This window comes from Mauremys mutica, chromosome 2 (assembly GCF_020497125.1).
Source record: "Mauremys mutica isolate MM-2020 ecotype Southern chromosome 2, ASM2049712v1, whole genome shotgun sequence".
In the NCBI taxonomy this organism is placed as follows: Eukaryota; Metazoa; Chordata; order Testudines; family Geoemydidae; genus Mauremys; species Mauremys mutica.
In genome coordinates this window covers 42268567-42289408 of record NC_059073.1, presented here as the reverse complement: position 1 = coordinate 42289408, position 20842 = coordinate 42268567, and the positions used below count along the sequence as shown (strand labels likewise).

The window sequence follows — 20842 nt, the reverse complement described above, 5'->3', positions numbered from 1 at the left end:
AGTCACTGTGTAAAAACAGCACCTTTTTACTCAACCACTGTGAGATATTAAAATGCTGACTCATGAGATACTGACAAAAAGATTAAACAATATGATAAGCAAGTATGTGTGTCATGCTTAAATATTCCCAAATATACTGGGAAACATACTGCCTTTAACAGCATATAATGTCTTGTTAACCCAGAATGGGTTCTAATTATAAATGGCACATGAAAATAACTGTTTTTATTATAATCATACTTATTAGAAAGGCATAACTATTATTTATAGTGCACTTCAATAAGCAAAAGTACATCCAACTGGTAGCAGTAAAGTCCCTGGATAACACCAGTCCATGAACATCTCAAAAAGCAATATTTTGCAATTATCATCACTCTTAGATCACATATTCTATTTGTTTATTTATTTTTAATCTATGCTAATGCAGAAATACACTCCTAACTTAGGGTACGTCCAGACTACCCGCCGTATTGGCGGGTAGCGATCAATTTTTCGGGGATCAATATATTGCGTCTCATCTAGACGCGATATATCGATCCCTGGACGCGTTCCTGTCGACTCCGGAATTCCACCGGAGCGAACGGCGGTAGCAGAGTCGACACGAGGCGCTGCGGACATCGATCCGGTGCCGTGAGGACCCGAGGTAAATCGATCTAAGATACTTAAACTTCAGCTATGCGATTCACGTAGCTGAAGTTGCGTATCTTAGATCAATACCCCCTCCTAGTGTAGACCAGCCCTTAATGTTTAGTAACACATAAAAACTGGTTTGGAATTATGAACACTGTCAATAACAACCAACGGGTCAAATCCTGAATTCCGTTCTTGGCTATTATTAATCAAAACATCCTTTGAAGGAAGGAAGGATGGTCACGTGGTTAGAACAGTGGACTGAACTCAGGCTTCCTTTGTTACCTTGGGGAAGTCACTTAGATAATTAAGGCACAGAGAGATTATCTGTAAAATGGAGATAACAGTACTTTCTTATAGGGGGATTGTGAAAAATCAATTCAATGTTTGCAAGGTACAAACTATAGTAACAGTACCTTTTAAGTATTGAGGAGATAGAAGTCAAGCAGTAAGTGAGACCTGATTAAGGATTCCAGGATTTTGCCCACATTTCTGTTATTTATATAAGACATAACTTTACAGCTAGCTGTACAAACAACATACCATGGTCAATAACTCATTTTTAAAAATTCACATTTTACTTACTCTCATTGGATGTATATCAGCATATGGAGGTTTTCCTTCGGCCATTTCTATTGAAGTGATACCAAGGGACCAGATATCTGCCACACAGTTATAACCAATCTCTTGTATTACCTCAGGAGCCATCCAAAATGGAGTACCTATAACAGTATTTCGTTTTGCCATTGTATCCTGTAATTACATCGTTCATGCAATTAAAATTTGGATATTTGCATAGATTCCTATTACATTTGTTTCATATTTAAGGTTAGAACTGAGATTCCATTGTAAACACTACATCGCCCCCACCTCCCCGGCCCCCTTCTAAATCTACAAATAAACAAATACCCTCAAAATTGGTAGATGATGTCTGTGACCGAGGGAGAGTTTTCCTTTCAAACCTGAAGTAAATAAAACAAGGGATTTCTTGATTTTTTGCTCTTAAAATAAAGAACTTCCCTGGAGTCCAATAAATCTAAGGTTTTTTACCACGTTATTCCTCTTCTTCTTTCCAATTTTTTGCCGCAAAATTTACTGGACTCATGCCATCAACAGGAAAAAATCTAGTTGATTTAAACTCATTTTTAAACTATATCAGTATTTTTAAATAGTGATACTGGAATGGGGCTTCAGGAGCTGCCAAGCTAATAATAGCTCACCAGCAGCTTCAGACACAGGCCAGGTTGAATAAGGAAAATCAAGTGGAAGGGTTGTTTGCTCTCCAAGTCTCCAACACAGAGCCCAGGAAGAAGGAAAGAGGTGTAGCTAGCAAGACCAATGGATTTTAGGTGGGAAGGGACAAAACCATGGGCTACCGCACTCACCTCTGTTGACCACCTACAGGCAGAATTAAGATAGTGTGGGTACCTTAACTGAATTTCCAAACTCTCACATGTTTGAGTTTCTTAAAAATCTAATCTTAACCCTACATTTCTAGGATTTTTATTTATGTGCATATTTACTTCTGTAAAATAAGGATTGTTATTAGCTAGGATTGCTAACTACAATGTTCTTATAAAGGTTTTTACTCTTAAGTTATTGATATGTACTCGCAACTGCTTCATTTCTAAGATTTTTTTAGAGGGATCACTTCATGTATTTAGTTGAGTTCATAATGTTCAGCAGACACTGTTACAATGATAATGTAAAAGTTATTCCTGTTATGTCACACACAAAAAATGCAAACATTTATGATCCTACTGCCATAACAAAGGATCAAGCTCTTTTGAAATGTAGCAGTGCCCATAAATCCATATGACTAATAAGTTAGCCAGCCACTTTTCCAGGTTTTGGAACACTTGCATCTTAACGGTGCCAGAAAAGGGCCAAATTGGATTAAATAGAAAGTGGTATTTTTCCAAGCTCTGCCCACATAAATCACCAGGATGAGATTGTGCTCGCCGTAGGTGTGGAGATGTTCAAAATATGATCAAATGCTCTCTGAGCTCCCCTGGGCTCAATACGCTTGGCTTCCCTTTCGTGGGTCTTCAATATGCACATTTGCTCTGCTAGTCTACCTAGGGAACTGGCTCTCAACCTTTTCAGACTACTGTACCCCTTTCAGTACTCTGATTTGTCTTGCGTACCCCCAAGCTTCACCTCACTTAAAAACTACTTGATTACGAAAATCAGACAAAATAATCCAAAATGTCACAACACACTATTACTGAAAAATTGCTTACTTTTTCATTTTGTCTGTATGAAATTTTAGTCTGTACTGATTTTGCTAGTGTCTCTTATGTAGCCTGTTGTAAAACTAGGCAAACATCTCAATGAGTTGATGTACTCCCTGGAAGACCTCTGTGGACCCCCAGGGGTACACATCACCCTGGTTAAGAACCACTGAGCTAGGGCATCAGCCAAGGGGGTGAAAGCAGTGGTAACTTTCCCAAAAGCCACCTACTTATGGCACCAAAATGAGAAGTCTCTCACAATAAGCTGTGCAGTACTGTGATCCTCCCTCTTCTTTTTTACAGGAGCAATGTAACCATTAACAATGTTGATATTTAAATTATTATTAATACCTCATTCTGAGAGTTGTTGTTCCAGGCTCTTTCCACACTCATATTGACATCTCTGCATTATAACAATCTAAAAAAGGTTCTGACCTTTTCATATACTTACTGTTAATTGGCCAGCCACTCCAAAATCAGCTAATTTTGCATGTCCTTCTGTGTTAAGGAGGATGTTTCCAGCCTTTATATCTCTGTGTATTTTTCTCATGAAGTGCAAATATTCAAGTCCTTTAAGTGTGGATTTAAGAATCGTTGCTATTTCATCTTCTGTTAGCTATAAGAAAACAAACTTCTAACTACTTTTCTTCCTGGGTGTACACACACACACACACACACGTTATACGTTTAAATAAACAATGTTATAGCATAGAAGAATAAAACTCAGGTTCTGTAAACTGTTTTATAATTATTATTATTTATATAACAAACATGAAGTATGCTAGATGCTTTACAGACATGAGGCAAGACCAGGTCTAAAAGAGTTTACAATTTAAGGCTCTGATCCTGCAAGTTGATCCACGTAGCTGGATGGGAAGTAAACCTACTTCAAACAGGAGCAGGAGTTCACCCATACAGATCACATTGCAAAATTGGGCCCTAAACATCACGTAATCAAAATAGGGGTTGAAATGTTGCCACAAGATTAGCTTAAAACTTTTTTCAATTTTTTTATGTTTTCTTTATTTTATACATAGGAGAAAGGAGAATTCTCTCTCTCCAATATAATCCATAATTAGATTATTAACTCTTAGAGACAGGTGCTGCCCCAAAGAAAATGTCTTGGCAGTAGAGTTAATGCAGATTCTTACCAAGATTTAGCACAAACAACCCCCATCCTTCCCCCACTGTCCGCATGCTAAAACCTTTTACCCAGATTTGGAGGTGCTTTGAGCCTGAGTTAGCAGACCAGCTGGGGGTATGGGTTAGATTAGAACCTGGTCTCCATTTAAACTCAGGCTGGAGCGTGGATGCAGGCTAAATCACTCAAGAGTTGATAGTCCTCTAATGCTTTCCCACACTTCCCCCTGAAGAACAGACAAGTACTCCCACAATTGCCTGGGAAAGAATCAGAGCATCTCAGCACAGAGAACCATGGGATATGACCCCAAACACAAATAAGCAAGTAAAGAAATAGTGGATATGTGAATATGACTTTGCACTGGGGACACTCACACCTGGACTAGACTACCCCAGGTGCTCAGACGTTGGTGCTTATCACCCAGATTAACTATTCAGTGAATCACAAAAAATCACAGAAATGTAGGCTGGAAGGGACTTTGAGAAATCATCAAATCCAGCCCCATGCACTGAGGCAGGATTGAGTAAACCTAGATCATCCCTGATGGGTTTTTGTCCAACCTGCTCTTAAAAACCTCCAATGACAGGAATTCCACAACATTCCTTGGAAGTCTATTCCAGTGCTTAACTGTCCTTATAGTTAGAAAGATTTTCCTGATCTCTAACCTAAATCTCCCTTGCTGCAAATAAAGCCCATTATTTCTTGTCCTACTTTCAGTGGACGTGGAGAACAATTGACCACAGTCCCCTTTATAACAGCTCTTAACATATTTGAAGACTGCTATCAGGTCCTGCCATCTTGTTCTCAAAATAATGAACATGCCCAGTTTCGTTTTTTTAAAACCTTTCCTCATAGGTCCATTTTCTAAATCTTTTATCATTTTGTTGCTCTCCTCTGGACTCTCTCACCAACTTGTCCACATCTTTCCTATTGAACACCATATTCCAGCTGAGACACCCCCCAAGGGTCAGTAGAGCGTGACAATTACTTCTTCTGTTGTACATACAACACTCCTATTAATACACCCCAGAATATTAGCCTTTTTTGCAAATGCATCACACTGTTGACTCACTTTCAGTTTGTGAGCCACTATAACCGAGATTCTTTTCAGCAGTACGACCTAGCCAGTTATTCTCCATTTTGTAGTTGTGCATTTGAGTTTTTCCTTCCTAAGCGGAAGACACTTCTTAACTCTGCATTTGTACGGCACATAACAGAATGTTACTCTGATCCGCATGAGAGCATCTAAGTGCTACTTCAATATAAGTAATAAATTAACAATAATAAATTAAATGTTAGTTGAGGATGCTAAGCACTTCACAGGAGTGGCCCAGGATGAACTCTTCAACTCTAGGTACAGAGGAGAGGCCAAACAAATCCTTTTCAACTCTGGGGTGTATTAATAGGAGTGTTGTACGTATGACACAAGAGGTAATTGTCCCAGTATACTTGACATTGGGGAGGCCTCAGCTGGAGTACTGTGTTGAGTAGGAAAGATGTGGACAAGTTGGAGAGAGAATCCAGAGGAGAGCAACAAAAATAATAAATGGTTTAGGAAATGTGACCTGTGAGGAAAGGTTTAAGAAGTGGAAATTAAATCCTACTAAGGAAAATAGAAAGGAGCAAAAACTCTAGCAAGTGAAGTATAAAAATATAATTAGGGAGGCCAAAAAAGAATTTGAAGAACAGCTGAGCAAAGATTCAAAACAAAGAGCAAATAATAATAATAATTAATAATAAGTACATCAGAAGTAGGAAGCATGCTAAACAACCAGTGAGGCCACTGGATGATTGAGGTGCTAAAGGAGGACTCCCCAAGGAAGATAAGGCCATTGCAGAGAAACTAAATGAATTCTTTGCATCGGTCTTCATGGCTGAGGATGTGAGGGAGATTCCCAAACTTGGGCCACCCTTTTTACATGACAAATCTGAGGAACTGTCCCAGATTGAGGTGTCATCAGGGGAGGTTTTAGAACAAACTGATAAACTCAATAGTAATAAGTCACCAGGACCAGATGGTATTCACCAAAGAGTTCTGAAGGAACTCAAATGTAAAACTGCAGAACTACTAACTGGTATGTAACCTATCATTTAAATCAGCTTTTGTACCAGATGACTGGCGAATAGCTAATGTGATGCCAATTTTTTTAAAAGGCTCCAGAAGCAATCCAACAATTACAGGCTGGTAAGCCTAGCTTCAGTACCAGGCAAATTGGTTAAAAACTGTAGTAAAGAATGGACACCTAGATTAACACAATGTGTTGAGGAAGAGTCAACATGTTTTCTGTAAAGGAAAATCATGCCTCACCAATCTACTAAAATTCTTTGAGGGGGTCAACAAACATTTGAGCAAAGGTGATCTGGTGGATAGAGTGCACCTGGACTTTCAGAAAGTCTTTGAGTAGGTCCCTCACCAAAGGGTTTTAAGCAAAGTAAGCTGTCCTGGCATAAAAAGAAAGGTCCTCTCATGGATCAGTAACTGGTTAAAAAATAGGAAACAAAGGGTAGTAATAAACGGTAAGTTTTCACAGTGGAAAAAGGTAAATAGTGGTGTCCCAGGGGTCTGTACCAGGACCAGTCCTATTCAACATATTCATAAATGATCTGGAAAAAGGGGTGAACAATGAGGTGGGAACATTTGCAAATGATACAAAACTACTTAAGATAGTTAAGTCAAAAGCAGACTGCAAAGGGTTACAAACAGATCTCAAAAAACTGGGTGATGGGGCAACAAAATGGCAAATAAAATTCAATGTTGATCAATGTAAAGTAATGCACATTGGAAAACATAATCCCAACTCAACATATAAAATGATGAGGTCTATATTAGCTGTTACCACTCAAGAAATAGATCTTGGAGTCATTGTGGATAGTTCTCTGAAAACATCCACTCAATGTGCAGCGGCTGTCAAAAAAGCTAACAGAATGTTGGGAATCATTAGGAAAGGGATAGATAAGAACACAGAAAATATCTATTGCCTCTCTATAAATCCATGATATGCCCACATCTTGAATACTACATGCAGAGCTGGTTGTCCCATCTCAAAAAAGACATGGAATTGGAAAGGGTACAGAAAAAGATGACAAAAATGACTGGGGTATGGAACAGCTGCCATATAAGGAGAGATTAATAAGACTGGGACTTTTCAGCTTGGAAAAGAAATGGCTAGGGGGGATATGATAGAGGTCTATAAAATCATGACTGTGGTGGAGAAAGTAAATAAGGAAGTCTTATTTACTCCATCTCATAACACAAGAACTAAGGGATCACCAAATGAAATGAATAGGTAGCAGGTTTAAAACAAACAAAAGGAAGTATTTCTTCACACAACGCACAGTCAGCCTGTGGAACTCTTTGCCAGAGGATGTTGTGAAGGCCAAGATTATAACAGGCTTCAAAAAAGAACTAGATAAATTCATAGAGGATAGGTCCATCAATGACTATGAGCCAGGGTGGGCAGGGATGCAAAACCATGCTCTAAAGTGCCCCTTGCCTCTGTTTTCCAGAAGCTGGGAATGGGCGACACGGGATGGATCACTTGATGATTACTTGTTCTGTGCATTCTCTCTGAAGCACCTGTCATTGGCCACTGTCGGCAGACAGGATACTAGATTAGATGGACCATTGGTCTGATCCAGTATGGCCATTCTTATGTTCTTATATAGCACTCTCTGTTAATTTCCATTTTCAAAATACTCTGCTGAGACTATAGAGTACAAAAGACAGATTTTGCTCAAAAGGCAAAATTAATTACCATGAAGAGGAAAAAGACAAAGGTCTATCTATGCATTCCTTAAATCCTACAAGTGAACTGGCCAGATGCTGGCCTTCCACAATTAAGGAATGAATTTCACTACAGACAATGAACATGATGGTCACACATGAATCCCCATTTTATAAGGTGTTAAAGTGGGTCAAAATTGCTGATCAATAAAGTTAAAGTGTCAAAACTGTTTCCAGTCTAACCTCCTAATTTTCAAAAACTTAACTTTCCAAAACAGTTTTTAAACAAAATCAATACGTTCCTGACTTTTACAAAAAATATCTAAATTTATAGTACAGTAATAACTAAAAAAAATAGCTACTTTTTATAGTTCAAATTTCCCATGTGCTTATTCCACAGAACTGGTGCATAGGCTAGTTTTGACAAAATCTGGTGAGAATATTTGATCACAAATTTTAAAAATGTTTAATTGCCAAGTGACTGATGGTGCCTTACCAATGCCAGCAGAGAGGACAGTCACCATCAGACCAGATGATGCACAGCAGAATAGGACCAGTCAGTCACTTTCTCTTACCAGAAGGAAGATAAACCACCTTAGCTGTACAGTATAAGAGAGGCTATCAAGATCTCACACCCTAAAGCACTAATGAACTAGCAGAGTCCTAAATTTGGATTGAGCTCCAGGGTGTTTTCTTAATTTCTCAAACTCCCACATATGAAATTCCTGCAAAGTCTACAATTAGCAATATCAAGGCTGAGCTACTGCTCATTAGCACTTCCTAATGGCAGCAACTATCAGTTTCACACTGCTGACAGTACACAAACCAGACAGTGCTAATTAAGAGTTTCTGGGCAAGAGAAGAGAAAGAAAAAACAAAAATGGATAAAACAGATGGGTCTGTACACAGAGAGAAAAAAAAATACATGCAGCATACTGGGGCAGAGAAAACCACCTGACCCCACCCTTCCCATCATTCTTATGGCTTGTCTACACAATGAGTTATTGAGAACAGATATTCCTGAATAGCTCAAGGTGAGAACACTCTTATTCTGGAATAAGAGTGTCTTGTTCCTATTTAGTTTAAATCACTGGGTTAAACTAAACAGAAATAAGGCCCTCTTATCCCAGAATAACAGTCTCCACCCATGGAGACACTCAGAAATAGCTGTTGCTGAATAACTTCAAGTTCAGACAAGCAACCCACATCCCCTGCTTTCCCCTCCCCACCCCATTGTCTTTCTCGCCCCCTCCCAATTGCAGAGATGTGTCTTTTAGAGTGTCAACATTTTAAATTGACATTGGGAGTACTATTATACTGGAATGTGTTCAAGGCTGCCATCAGCTGATTCTTTGATCTGTTGATAATTACAGAGGTGTTGACCATAATGAGCCTATTCACCAAACGCAAAGAAATCTGTGTGTTCTTCATATGCCCCCCTTCAGGTTTTTCAATTTTCACCATAATCAATAGGGTTCTGCTAACTGATAACTAGAATGTTCCCTGACATTTTGGAATTGATCGGATGTGTCATTCAAAAGTTATCACATTATATCCAAACAGCAAAATTCCATCATGGTGAGTGTAATCCCTCACACTCATCCAAAAACCTGCTTTAAAATGTCCTTCAAAAATATGAATTACTTTGCTGTTTGCCAAATGCTTTCTATTAGCAAGTAATAAATTGTCAATATGCGACATGATCTGCATTAAAATATATCATGTTACTAGAGCTGTTGTAACACTGTATTGTGGAATAGCAGGAATCTTAATTTAGCTGGCCCTTTACTCTATTTTAACAATAAGACCATCTGCATTTTAATCAGAACAATTATTACTATGGGAAGATAATTGTACTACGATAACTACGACTTTCCTTGAAGCCACAGCTTATTAATGACTGGTGCTCTATCCTGCAAAGCGTTGTTAGGCTGTGTCAGTCAGGGGTGTTGAAAAAAAAAAAAAAAAAAAAAAAAAAAAACACACTCCTCACTGACAAACTATGCCAGCAAAACTGATGTAGCTATACTGGCAAAATCACTCCTTTCGCTAGTATAAGCTGCCTCTCCACCAGGGGGCTCTGCTGGTCTACCTATACCAGTCTAGCCTTTATAGTGTAGACTGACCCTACAAAGCATATTCAATACTAAGCTACTGCTTTTTCATGAAAAGGTCAGCTGCCCATACTACTCGCCTCCACAATCATTCTGGGTTTTAAACAATCTTCTTTATTTCACTCACTAAACACCAGGGTAGCCCTTTTTTTCTTTTTTTTTATAATGGTGAAAAAGGGCATTACAAGATTGCATTAAAAGTCAACAATTGTGTGACACATTTTGAAGAATTACATTCCATTTTTTTCATATTGTGTTTGCTTTTTCAGTAAAGATGTGTGGAAAATTGTCTCCTCATATTCAATTAGGGTAGTACAAAAGAGCATAACCAGGAGAAATGGGATGAAAATTAAAGAAATAAAAAACTGTGTATGAATGGTCAAGACAAAACTTCCTGAGTAGGAAACCTAGTAAACTCCATTGCTTGGGACTTTTAAAAGTGGACTGGACTGGACAAGACATCTTTTTAAAAATAACGCATTGTCAGGATCCAGCAATGGCAAAGGGACACACTAGATGACCCAGGTCTTTCCCATTTCTACAGTTTATCATCAATCATTTACATAGAAATATAAATTGTTCACTGAGCTTTCAAGAAGGCAACCAACGATCAACAAATGACATGTCCTTGCCCCCCAAAGTAAAAATATAGTACAAGAAAACACACAGTGGGAGATAGCCATTTTCATTTGGCTGCTTAATAAACCAGGTGGACTACTCAGGTAACCTGACAGATTACTAAAACCCAAAACTATCCCACTCAATTACTCTTGATGACCACAATAGGGATATATAAGCTCTTCTAACAATTATTTTCAGGTGAATAGTAAGAATACATCTTTTGCATGTGCCATATTCCAGGAAGAGGCCCTTCAGTTTTTATCAGGATTATGGAATAAATGAAGAAAACACCTAGAAAGAATCTATCTATCTTTTACACTTAGTGCATACTGGAACACAATTTGGATAATTATTCTTAAAGTTGTGCAAGCTGTTCATGCAACTGGCATATATTCAAAAAGTAATGGAGTACGTGAATGCAACAAGCTCCCAGAAACCTGAGGGCTTGTCTACATTTACAGTGCTGCAGCTGCGCTGCTCTGGTGCTTACTGAAGATGCTACATACACTGACGAGAGAGGTTCTCCCATCGTTAAAGGTACTCCACCTCCCCAAGAGGCAGCAGCTAGGTTGCCAGGAGAAGCCCCTCTATTGACACAGCGCTGTCTACACTGGGGATTAGATCAGTATAACTGCGTCACTCGCAGGGGCGGCTCTAGGTATTTTGCCGCCCCAAGCACGGTAGGCAGGCTGCCTTTGGCGGCTTGCCTGCGGGAGGTCCCCAGTCCCCCAGATTCAGCGGCACGCCTGCAGGAGGTCCGCCGAAGCCACGGGACCAGCGGACCCGCAGCAGGCATGCCGCCAAAGGCAACCTGCCTGCCGCCCTCGCGGCAAGCGGCAGAGCGCCCCCCGTGGCTTGCCGCCCCAGGCATGTGCTTGGCGTGCTGGTGCCTGGAGCCGTCCCTGGTCACTCAGGGGTGTGGAAAATCCACATCCATGAGCAATGCAATTATACTGACATAAGTTGGTAATGTAGACACTACAAGAAAGAGGAATGCTCTATTTAGGGACCAGTGCATGCTTCAAACTTTTCCTCTTCCCCGCACACACACAAAACTGTAAAGAAATTAAGTTAAGCAACAGCAATTTTTTACAGTTGCTGTTTTGAAAGCGTACAGGATATATCCGCTACCTCTTTTTCCTATTTTTTATTATATATCAAGATCAATCATTTAATAAGAGAGCGGAATGATTCCGCAGAAAGGGGGGAGGGGATGCAGGAGGGAAACAGTTGTAATTAGCAAGCTCATCTTCTTAAGGGTTAGTGTTCACAACAAATTTAAATTATTTAATATACAGAAAAACTTTGGATTGAACCTCAAGCTGCAGTCTTATTAATTCTGGGTATGGAGCTTACCCTTCTCAGTCACTTTTACTACCCTTTTCATTTGCAAGTGAAGGTGAAAACTGAAGTAGAGTTAACTCATTGTTCACTAGGGATTAGTTAGTACCTCTGCACCATGTTTCACACACCTGGTCTAACATCAAGCTTAACAGGCCTTAAGAATTATTTTTGATGTTTTTGCTCAGCAGGTACAGCCCAAAGCCTTTTTTAGTGCTCCTCCTTTATGCTGACTGCTGAGGCACTTGAAAGGATTTTGGAGAGTGTTTGGAAATGGAAAGCAAGCGGTTATGCATGACTCAACAAGAAAAGTTATTTGGTATAAACTTTCCTGATCTTCCTCTCTCCTTGATAGACTGGTTGGGAGCTAAGAGAAAAGGGGGAATCTCATGTCAAGTGTAAGATAAAAGTCTGAGTAGAAGGACATCTAGGAAAAAAGGCTCTTGTATTACATGAATTCACAATTTACTGGGCAAATGGTGGTGTAAATAACATGTCAGAGATATATAAAGTGGTCAGAAAAGGAGACATAAGCATGTGTAGTCTACACACCATACACGGAGAATATGGGAGAGACTGTATTGGGAAGGAGGAGGAAAGAGATGGGGGTTTTGCTTTATTTTACAGTTTTCTGTTAATCTGATTTATGCGCTACACACCCATTCCAGTCCTTGGCATATAAAATTACACCCATTTACACTTCCTTTTCTGACAAATGTGTGAAGCCATCTAACTTATATTAGATGGTCCAGAGGCTTCTGTGGGAGCTGCTCCTGCTTATACCAGGTCTAAATATGGTTAACTGTGGCTTGGTCTACACTTAAAAGTTATATTGGCATAGCTATGTCAGTCAGGAATCTGAGGGGAAAAAATACACCCCTGATCAACACAGCTACGCCAACAGAAGAGTGTTTCTGTCAGCACAGCTAAAGTCATTTTGGGAGGGGGTATTCCTACACCAGCAGAAAAATTCCTTTTGTGAGTGCAGTAGGGAGCTATGTCAGTATAGGATCTGTGTAGACATAGCCTAACAATACAAAGACAGCATTGAAGAGTATTGAAAAAAGGTACCTTTTAAACACTACATAATTTATTTGCAGTGTTCCTGAAGGAGTAGTATTAAGTACACTCCCTTTCCCGTATGTGATAGAGCATTATATATTGAATAGTACTAATGTCACATTGGTCACTGTTGTGTTAACACACAATGAAAGAACCTATTATAGTGTCTTTGTTTGAAGGAGTTAAGGTTGCTGATTTTCTTTACTTTCGTTCAATTAAAATATCAATCTCAATACTGACTTAATGCAGATTACCTTTATTTAATACATCTATATTCTATATATATGCAATTCTCCACTACACATGCTCCTAAACCCACAGACATGCTATGTTAAAAACTTCATTTCAGAGACCCATGAATTTAGTAACCCTTAAGAAGATGAGCTTGCTAATTTAACCATGGCAAATTTGACTTTTATACACACACACTTTCTATTCTTATTCAGCACACAAAATAGTCTATAAAAAGGCAGATGTTAAGGGGTCACCACTAGTTACTTTGTATTCTTGGGAGGTACAGCAAAGAACAAAATTGTACTAGTATGTTCAGCTAATTTATTCTGTTTTAGAAGGATTAGCTGAAACGTAGCCTATTTGAATAATTCAGTTCTAACTTTTTGAAATATATAGCCTATATATTATAGAATATAGAGAGAGAATAATTCCCAAATATTTTAGCCCTGAAAGGATAACTAATACTTTAGTTGACTGACATCTTCCTTCAGATCCTCTTTAAACTCTCCTTCGCTGTAAAGTTATTTCCTCTTTTGGATTTTATAATACATCTAGGGTGACCAGACAGCAAGTATGAAAAATTGGGACAGGGGTGGGGGTAATAGGAGCCTATATAAGAAAAAGTGCCAAAAATCAGGACTGTCCCTATAAAATCAGGACATCTGGTCACCCTAAATTCATCCCATCTTCTCTAGGCCTTTCTTATAGGCCATGAATCTGAAGTCAGTTCCACCTGAAATCTCATTGATTTCAGTAGGACTCAATGCAGGCATATGGGTCTACCTATGCAGAAAAAATGCAGGATCAGGACTTTATATTGCAAGCTCTTTGGAACAGAGATTGCTTTCATCCATACATCTTGTTCTACACCAAGCATTTTCAGTCCTATAACAAATACATAATTCATCTTTTCAAAGCAAGTATATTATATTCTATGGCCTTCTGCTTTTTGGTAAGTTATAACTTAGTGCTGTTTGAAACAGTAATATACTGAAGCACACTAGGGAACCTTTAGTGGGCACCAACAAGGTCTACCAGACCAGTTAATATTCGGGCTGTCAAGCGATTAACAAAAATTAATTGCAATTAATCGCACTGTTAAACAATAATAGAATACCATTTATTTAAATATTTTTTGATGTTTTCCACATTTTCAATATATTATTATAAACACAGAATACAAAGTATACAGGGCTTACTTTATTTTTTATTACAAATATTTGCACTATAAAAAACAAAAGAAATAGTCTTTCAATTCACCTAATACAAGTACTGTAGTGCAATCTCTTTTTCATGAAAGTTGAACTTACAAATGTAGAATTATGTACAAAAAATAACTGCACTGAAAAATAAAACTATGTAAAACTTTAGAGCCTTCAAGTCCACTCAGTCCTATTTCTTGCTCAGCCAATTGCTCAGACTAAGAAGTTTGTTTACATTTGCAGGAGATAATACTGCCCTCTTCTTGTTCACAATATCACCTGAAAGTGAGAACAGGTGTTTACCAGCTACAACAGTGCCATGCATCTCAAGATATTTACATGAACTAAAGATTCATATGTCCCATCATTCTTCAACCACCATTCCAGAGTACATGCATCCATGCTGATGATGGGTTCTGCTCAATAACAATCCAAAGCAGTGCAGACTGACATGTTCATTTTCATCATTCGAGTCAAATGCCACCAGCAGAAGGATGATTTTCTCTTTTGGTGGTTCGGATTCTGTAGTTTCCACATCAGAGTGTTGCTCTTTTAAGACTTCTGAAACCATGCTCCATACCCAGGGCCGGTGCAACCATTTAGGAGACCTAGGCGGTCGCCTAGGGTGCTAGGATTTGGGGGGCGCCATTTTCTTCAGCCGCCATTTTCTTCGTCATTTAGGCGGAGGGAGCTGGGGCAGGGGAGTGCAGGGAGGGCCGCCTGCAGCAAGTAAGGGGGCGCGGCACGCAGGGGAACTCCCCGCCCCAGCTCACCCCTGCCTCGCCTCCTCCCCGAGCACGCCGTGGCTGCTTCACTTCTCCCACCTCCCAGGTTTGCGGCGCCTAAGCTGATTGGCGCCACAAGCCTGGGAGACGGGAGAAGTGAAGCAGCCACGGCGTGCGCGGGGAGGAGGCGAGGCAGGGGTGAGCTGCTTCATTTTTCCCGCCTCCCAGGCTTGCGGCGCCAAGCAGCTTAGGCTCCGCAAGCCTGGGAGGCAGGAGAAGTGAAGCAGTGACGGCGTGCTCGGGGTGCTCGTGCTCGGAGCAGGGGTGAGCCTCAGGGCGGAGGGGGGGGGGACGCCTCAGGACGGAGGGGGGGAGCTGCCACGGGAAGGAGTGTCAGGGGGGAGGGGAAGGGCGCATGGTGAAAGTTTCACCTAGGGGGCGAAACATCCTTGCACCGGCCCTGTCCACACCTCATCCCTCTCAGATTTTGGAAAGCACTACAGATTCTTAAACCTTGGGTTGAGTGCTGTAGGTATCTTTAGAACTCTCACACTGGTATATTCTTTGAGTTTTGTCAAATCTGCAGCGAAAAAGTGTTCTTAAAATGAACATGTGCTGAGTCATCATCCAAGACTACTATAACGTGCAATATATGGCAGAATGCGTGTAAAATAGAACAGGAGACATACAATTCTCCCCCAAGGAGTTCAGCCACAAATTTAATCAACGCTTTTTTTTAACAAGCATCATCAGCATGGAAGCATGTCCTCTAGAATGATGACCAAAGCATGAAGGGGCATACAAATGTTTAGCATCTGTCACATAGATACCTTGCAATGCCGGCTACAAAAGTCCCATGCGAATGCCTGTTCTTACTTTCTGGTGACACTGTAAATAAGAAGTGGGTAGCATTATCTCCTGTAATTTTTTTGAGTTAATCGCATGAGTTAACTGTTATTAATTGACAGCCCTAGTTAATACACAACACACTAATGTGCTTTATAAATCACCTTGCCATCAGTCTGCATTACCACATCACACAGACAAGCCATTATGCAACAGCTCCCCACAGAGCCATCTAGCAGACCAGAAAAGTTGGTGCACAATATGCTCCAACCATGCCTCCTCCCTCTCCTACACCAGTCCTTTCCATGCCAGGGGCTATGAGGGAAGCCACCAGCCTTATGCTACTGAGAGTATGCCCTTGTGGGGAGATCAGTTCCAAAGCCCCATGCACACAGAGAGAGCCAGGCTGTAAAGGGTGTCAGAAAGCCCAACACGTAGTTTGGCTTTTCAGAGTAAATAAGCTGTTGTCTGCATAAAGTACTGTCCTGTGCTCTATATTCCTATGCATTATTTTTGATATTTTTATGTTGGCATATAAATATTGCCACTGGTTAAAGAGCCACAGCATGCAACAAAGGGAACAAGAGTTAGTCAAATTCTTCCTATAAAGTAAAACTGATTTACTTAGTTTTTTAACCCAACAGCAAGCGAGCAAAAAGGAGCTCTCCAACCAGCCAGCACTCATTTTAGAAACATTTGAGATCAGGCAAAGGAAAAGAGAGAGTATGAATGAACCGGCAGTATAGCTGAGGAAAACAAAATTTGAACAGAATATAAAACAACAGTATTTGTGCTTCTGTGTTTATTTTAAAATATGCTCCCTTCCCCCAATCTTCCAAAATTATTAGCCAGAGGAAAATATCTGAATCCTCATTACCCAAATATAAATTAAATTAGTAACAGAAAAAAGAACATGAAATCCTAGGGGAAAATATAAACTATTAACTTTCAGGGTGATATGTAAAATGAAATAAGCAAATCTTTATCATGGAAATTTTCACTGTTGTTTTCATTAAATCTCATCGTTCCATCTCTGTTGTCAAACTAGAAGAAGTGGCTTCATTTTCTAATCTTCAGGTCCAAGATAAAAAATCTCCACACAGAAACAAAAGTTAAAATATAGAAAAGATAGCTCTGTTTTTAATTGTTTCCCGCTAGGTAAGTAAATTAATCAGCTAAGTACTGTACCACCTCTGTGTGGGGATCTTCCAGTTGAAAGTTAAAAAACTGAGCTGGTTTCTCTGTGTAGATACTAATGATCCTGAAGTACAATCATTTGCCTGGTATCTTTGGTCACCATTTTCCTTTCCCCATCTTTGTGTACAGTGTGCTGTGCACTTCTTGTCCATTCCTGAGGCAGCTGTGAAGCAATTTTGAACCCTTTAGCGTTAATATAAAATAACTCAGAAAGCTAAAGTGGGCCAACTCTATAGCCACCATGCAGACCAATGGCAACTATTACGCCAGCCAGCTCTGGTAAAACTGAATATTCTGGTGGATCAGACAAATGTGCACTAAGTTCAGGTGTAATATATCTATTAGGAGAATGGACCCTGAAGATATGCTTGGCTGGTTAGGAACGGATGTCCATGCACCCTTAATTCCACTTTCTGTGCATATTCATTATTACAAAGTCTCACTAAAGTCAAATACTATTTTTCTCCCACAGGACCCCCTACCTCATTCAGTAGGCAGGAAGGATAGTGAATGAGGCAAGGGTACATGGCTAAAATGCCGTTGTTGGCAAGACCTCTGTCATTTTCACTGTGAAAGTTGTAATGCATGTAACACATGAGGCAAGGAGCTACAGGAAGAGAATTAGTGTTGTTGTGGTTATAGCACTGGATTGAAACAGTGAGAATGGAATTCTAGCCCTAGCTTTGCCACAAACTTCCCTCAGACCAGACTTTTCAGAAGCAGTCATTACTTGCAGGTGCTTCATTTTCTACGTGAGCAGCTTGAGACACACAGGGCTTGATTTTTCAGAAGTTCTGAACACTCACAACTGTAAATGAAGTCAACACCTATAAAAAAAAAATCAGACCCTACCTGTCTCCAATTGAGCACCCAATCAATATTCAAAATCAATATACACTTTTGAAAAATCTGGCCTACATCTTCCTATACTTTAGTTCTGTATCTATAAATGGAAGATAATACTTCCCTACTTCACAGGAGTGTTGTGTAGATAATCATAAGGCACTCGGATAATATGCTGATGAGAGCAATAAAGAAAACCATGAGGAAATTATTAAGTAATTATTATTATTTATTAATACTAATACATATATAGGTAGTAAATTAGGCATAGGATCATGAATTGAGTGATGCAAATAGAAAGACATTACATAGCTGCCTCATTCCCAGAGCACCATCCACCATGAGCAGTGAATGATGCATGGTCATGTGGAAAATAAATAGCAATGAGCACATAACTAAAGATAGTTCTACTCCCTTGTGCATATAAAGGCTGCATGAGCATTTAATTCTGGCATTTGAGTATTAGACTTTTCAATCATAAGGTATTTTGAATGTTATTGTATTTATATACATAAAAATTAGACCACCTCAAGTTAGCCCATTTTAGGGGATAGGATACTTAGGACAGTGCTAATGAGCTACAGAGCTTTCCACCTGTAGTTCAACAGTTTGAATCCAGCCCAGCTCAGTGGAGTGTGAAAGCTGTCTTCAGCTAATATATACCTGCTGGCCCTTATATGAAAGGAGTTTGGTGGAGGTCATTTCCAGCTCTCACATCACAAATTCACCATAGCACTTGGCACACAAGAGCTTTGCATGGAGAGGCCAAGAAGGGAATGGAACATGGAGACTAGACTCCCTCTGCTACTCCTAGGGCTTGTCTTCACTACCAAGTTTGATCATTGTAGACCACAACTGTGAAGTATCAAATTAGCTAAGCAGAGACTAACCATAACTTTGCAATTAATGTAGAAAAGGACAAGTCCTGTTCAGCACTGTGTCAGCCGGTCATGGTTAAGCCACAGGGGAGGTCTGAGACTTAAACATACCATTTAACCATGATTACGTGACACAATAATGCACATGGCTTGTCCTTGTACACACAAAGATGTGGTCAGCATCAGGACAGTTAATTCCACTCTTCACAGTAATATTTTAACAATAAAATTGTGTAGTGATAGCGAAGCCCCAGTGGAAATCCTACCCAGACCAGGGTTGAGATAAGCTAACAGGGCAGTATATCTGAGCTTCTCAGCCTGCAGATAAAAGAACTGTATTTGCCAGCACTGTATTTGACCTTTCATTAACTCTAAATAAAAAAAAGCATTTTTAATAAAAACAAACTTTATGGTTGTATGTCTGGTTAGTGTAGGACTAGAAGAGAAGGGAAGAAGAGAAACTGTGACTGGGAACTGGAAGAGATTGGGGATCCAGGAAGGAAACTGGGACTTGGACAGCCAGCCAGGAGGGAGAGATGAGGACTGGCTGGATAAGGAGACTGGGATGAGAATCCTGAGGAGTGGAGACTAGGACTAGATAGACAAGAAGAATGGGACAGGGACAGGTTGAAGCAAAAGGGGCAGAAGGACTCAGTCCTTGGTGGAACAAACAGAAGACTCTGTGACCATTAGGGCAAATTCCCCTCCAGAGCTTGGAATAGAAACCAAGATTCCTGAGTCTCACTGTTCCTCTCTCATCAAATACCTATGAAATCCACTAGCAAAGTGTGTCTCATCCTCCTCCAATGTTGGTTCACATAGACGATAACAAACTTACTATTGCTATCAGTTACTCTATTAGCTCAAGAGGCAGAGGTCTGTGTGGTAGAACTAAAGGTTCCAACCAAACTGATTACCCATATGGGTGTCAACATGATGCAGCATGATGGAATTTCTGTATTTTCAGTTGCTATTTTTAAAAACCTAGGACATTTTTAAACACAAAAAGCAAAGTATATTAAAAACATTTTAAGGTTGCAAAGTGAAGCTTTCAAAAGTTAGGAAATGCCAGAATTAAGGTTGTCTGTACAACCAAAATTCAGCTTCCTTGTGTATATGTATACTGTCTTTAATTTCATAAGTCTTATGATTTTTCCCCACAGGACCTCTGCCTCATTCAGTGCACAGAATAGACAGTGCTCACTTAATGAGTAGCTATTCAATATTTTGTTTTCTCCTCATTATTCAATGTGTGGCCTAAGGCCTTATTTACTGCACACTATTCAAATCCTACTTTGAAGACAGAATTATTCATTTCCTCAGGGGCTTTTCTATGACAATCATCACCATAGTACCTGAATAACTGAACATTGCAAATATTAATGAACTTATTTTAACAACATCTCTGTGAGATGAAGGAGTTGTATTATTATTCTCATTTTACAGATGGCAAACCGAAGCAGAGAGATTAAAATCAAAAGTATCCAGTAATTTTGGGTGCCCAGTTATAGACACTGTAGCGAGGCGGTGGGATACCCCACAGCCCCGCTGAGGGACGAACCTCCCCTAACACCAACGTGGGCGGAGCCACTGGGTCCTGCGCCCACCCCTCAGAGGTCACGGCGCAGACCCGGAAGTATAAAAGCTCACCTGCAGAGCTCAGTGGAGAACCAGCCGCCACAGAGACCAGACGTCCGCGACCGAGCTCCCTCTTGGGAGACAGCAGCAGCCCGCAGCCAGCCTGAGCTCGCACCCCGACAGCCAAGTCTGCCCCGTGTCCGCTACCCCGAGGAGGACTGGCAAGCCTACCCCGCGCTCACTACCCCGAGGAGGACTGGCCGACCCTGCCCCTTCCTAGCTATCCCGAGGAAGAGCCGAGCCTTCCCTTCGCTGCGTACCCCGAGGAACCGATGCTGTTCGAGACAGCCGCGGACGCTAGCACGACCCAGGTACTCTATGAGGGGGAGTGTGGAAGTAGCCCAGGGGCAACCGACCCCAGTCTGGCTGCAGCACTGCCTGAACCTATGTCAGTATGTTGCGGCCAGGATCC

At 40.3% G+C, this 20842-nt stretch overlaps 1 protein-coding gene across 1 annotated transcript in view; it reads right to left on the bottom strand.

Annotated features, from left to right (window-relative positions):
* STK3 (serine/threonine kinase 3) overlaps positions 1-20842 on the bottom strand; it is a 280535-nt gene that overhangs the window by 208187 nt on the left and 51506 nt on the right. Inside the window, exons 5-6 of the mRNA XM_045006079.1 lie at positions 3316-3480; positions 1216-1383 (exon numbers count right to left, since the gene is read on the bottom strand). Coding sequence (XP_044862014.1) covers positions 1216-1383; positions 3316-3480 — 333 coding nt within the window. The remainder of the gene's footprint in view (positions 1-1215; positions 1384-3315; positions 3481-20842) is intronic.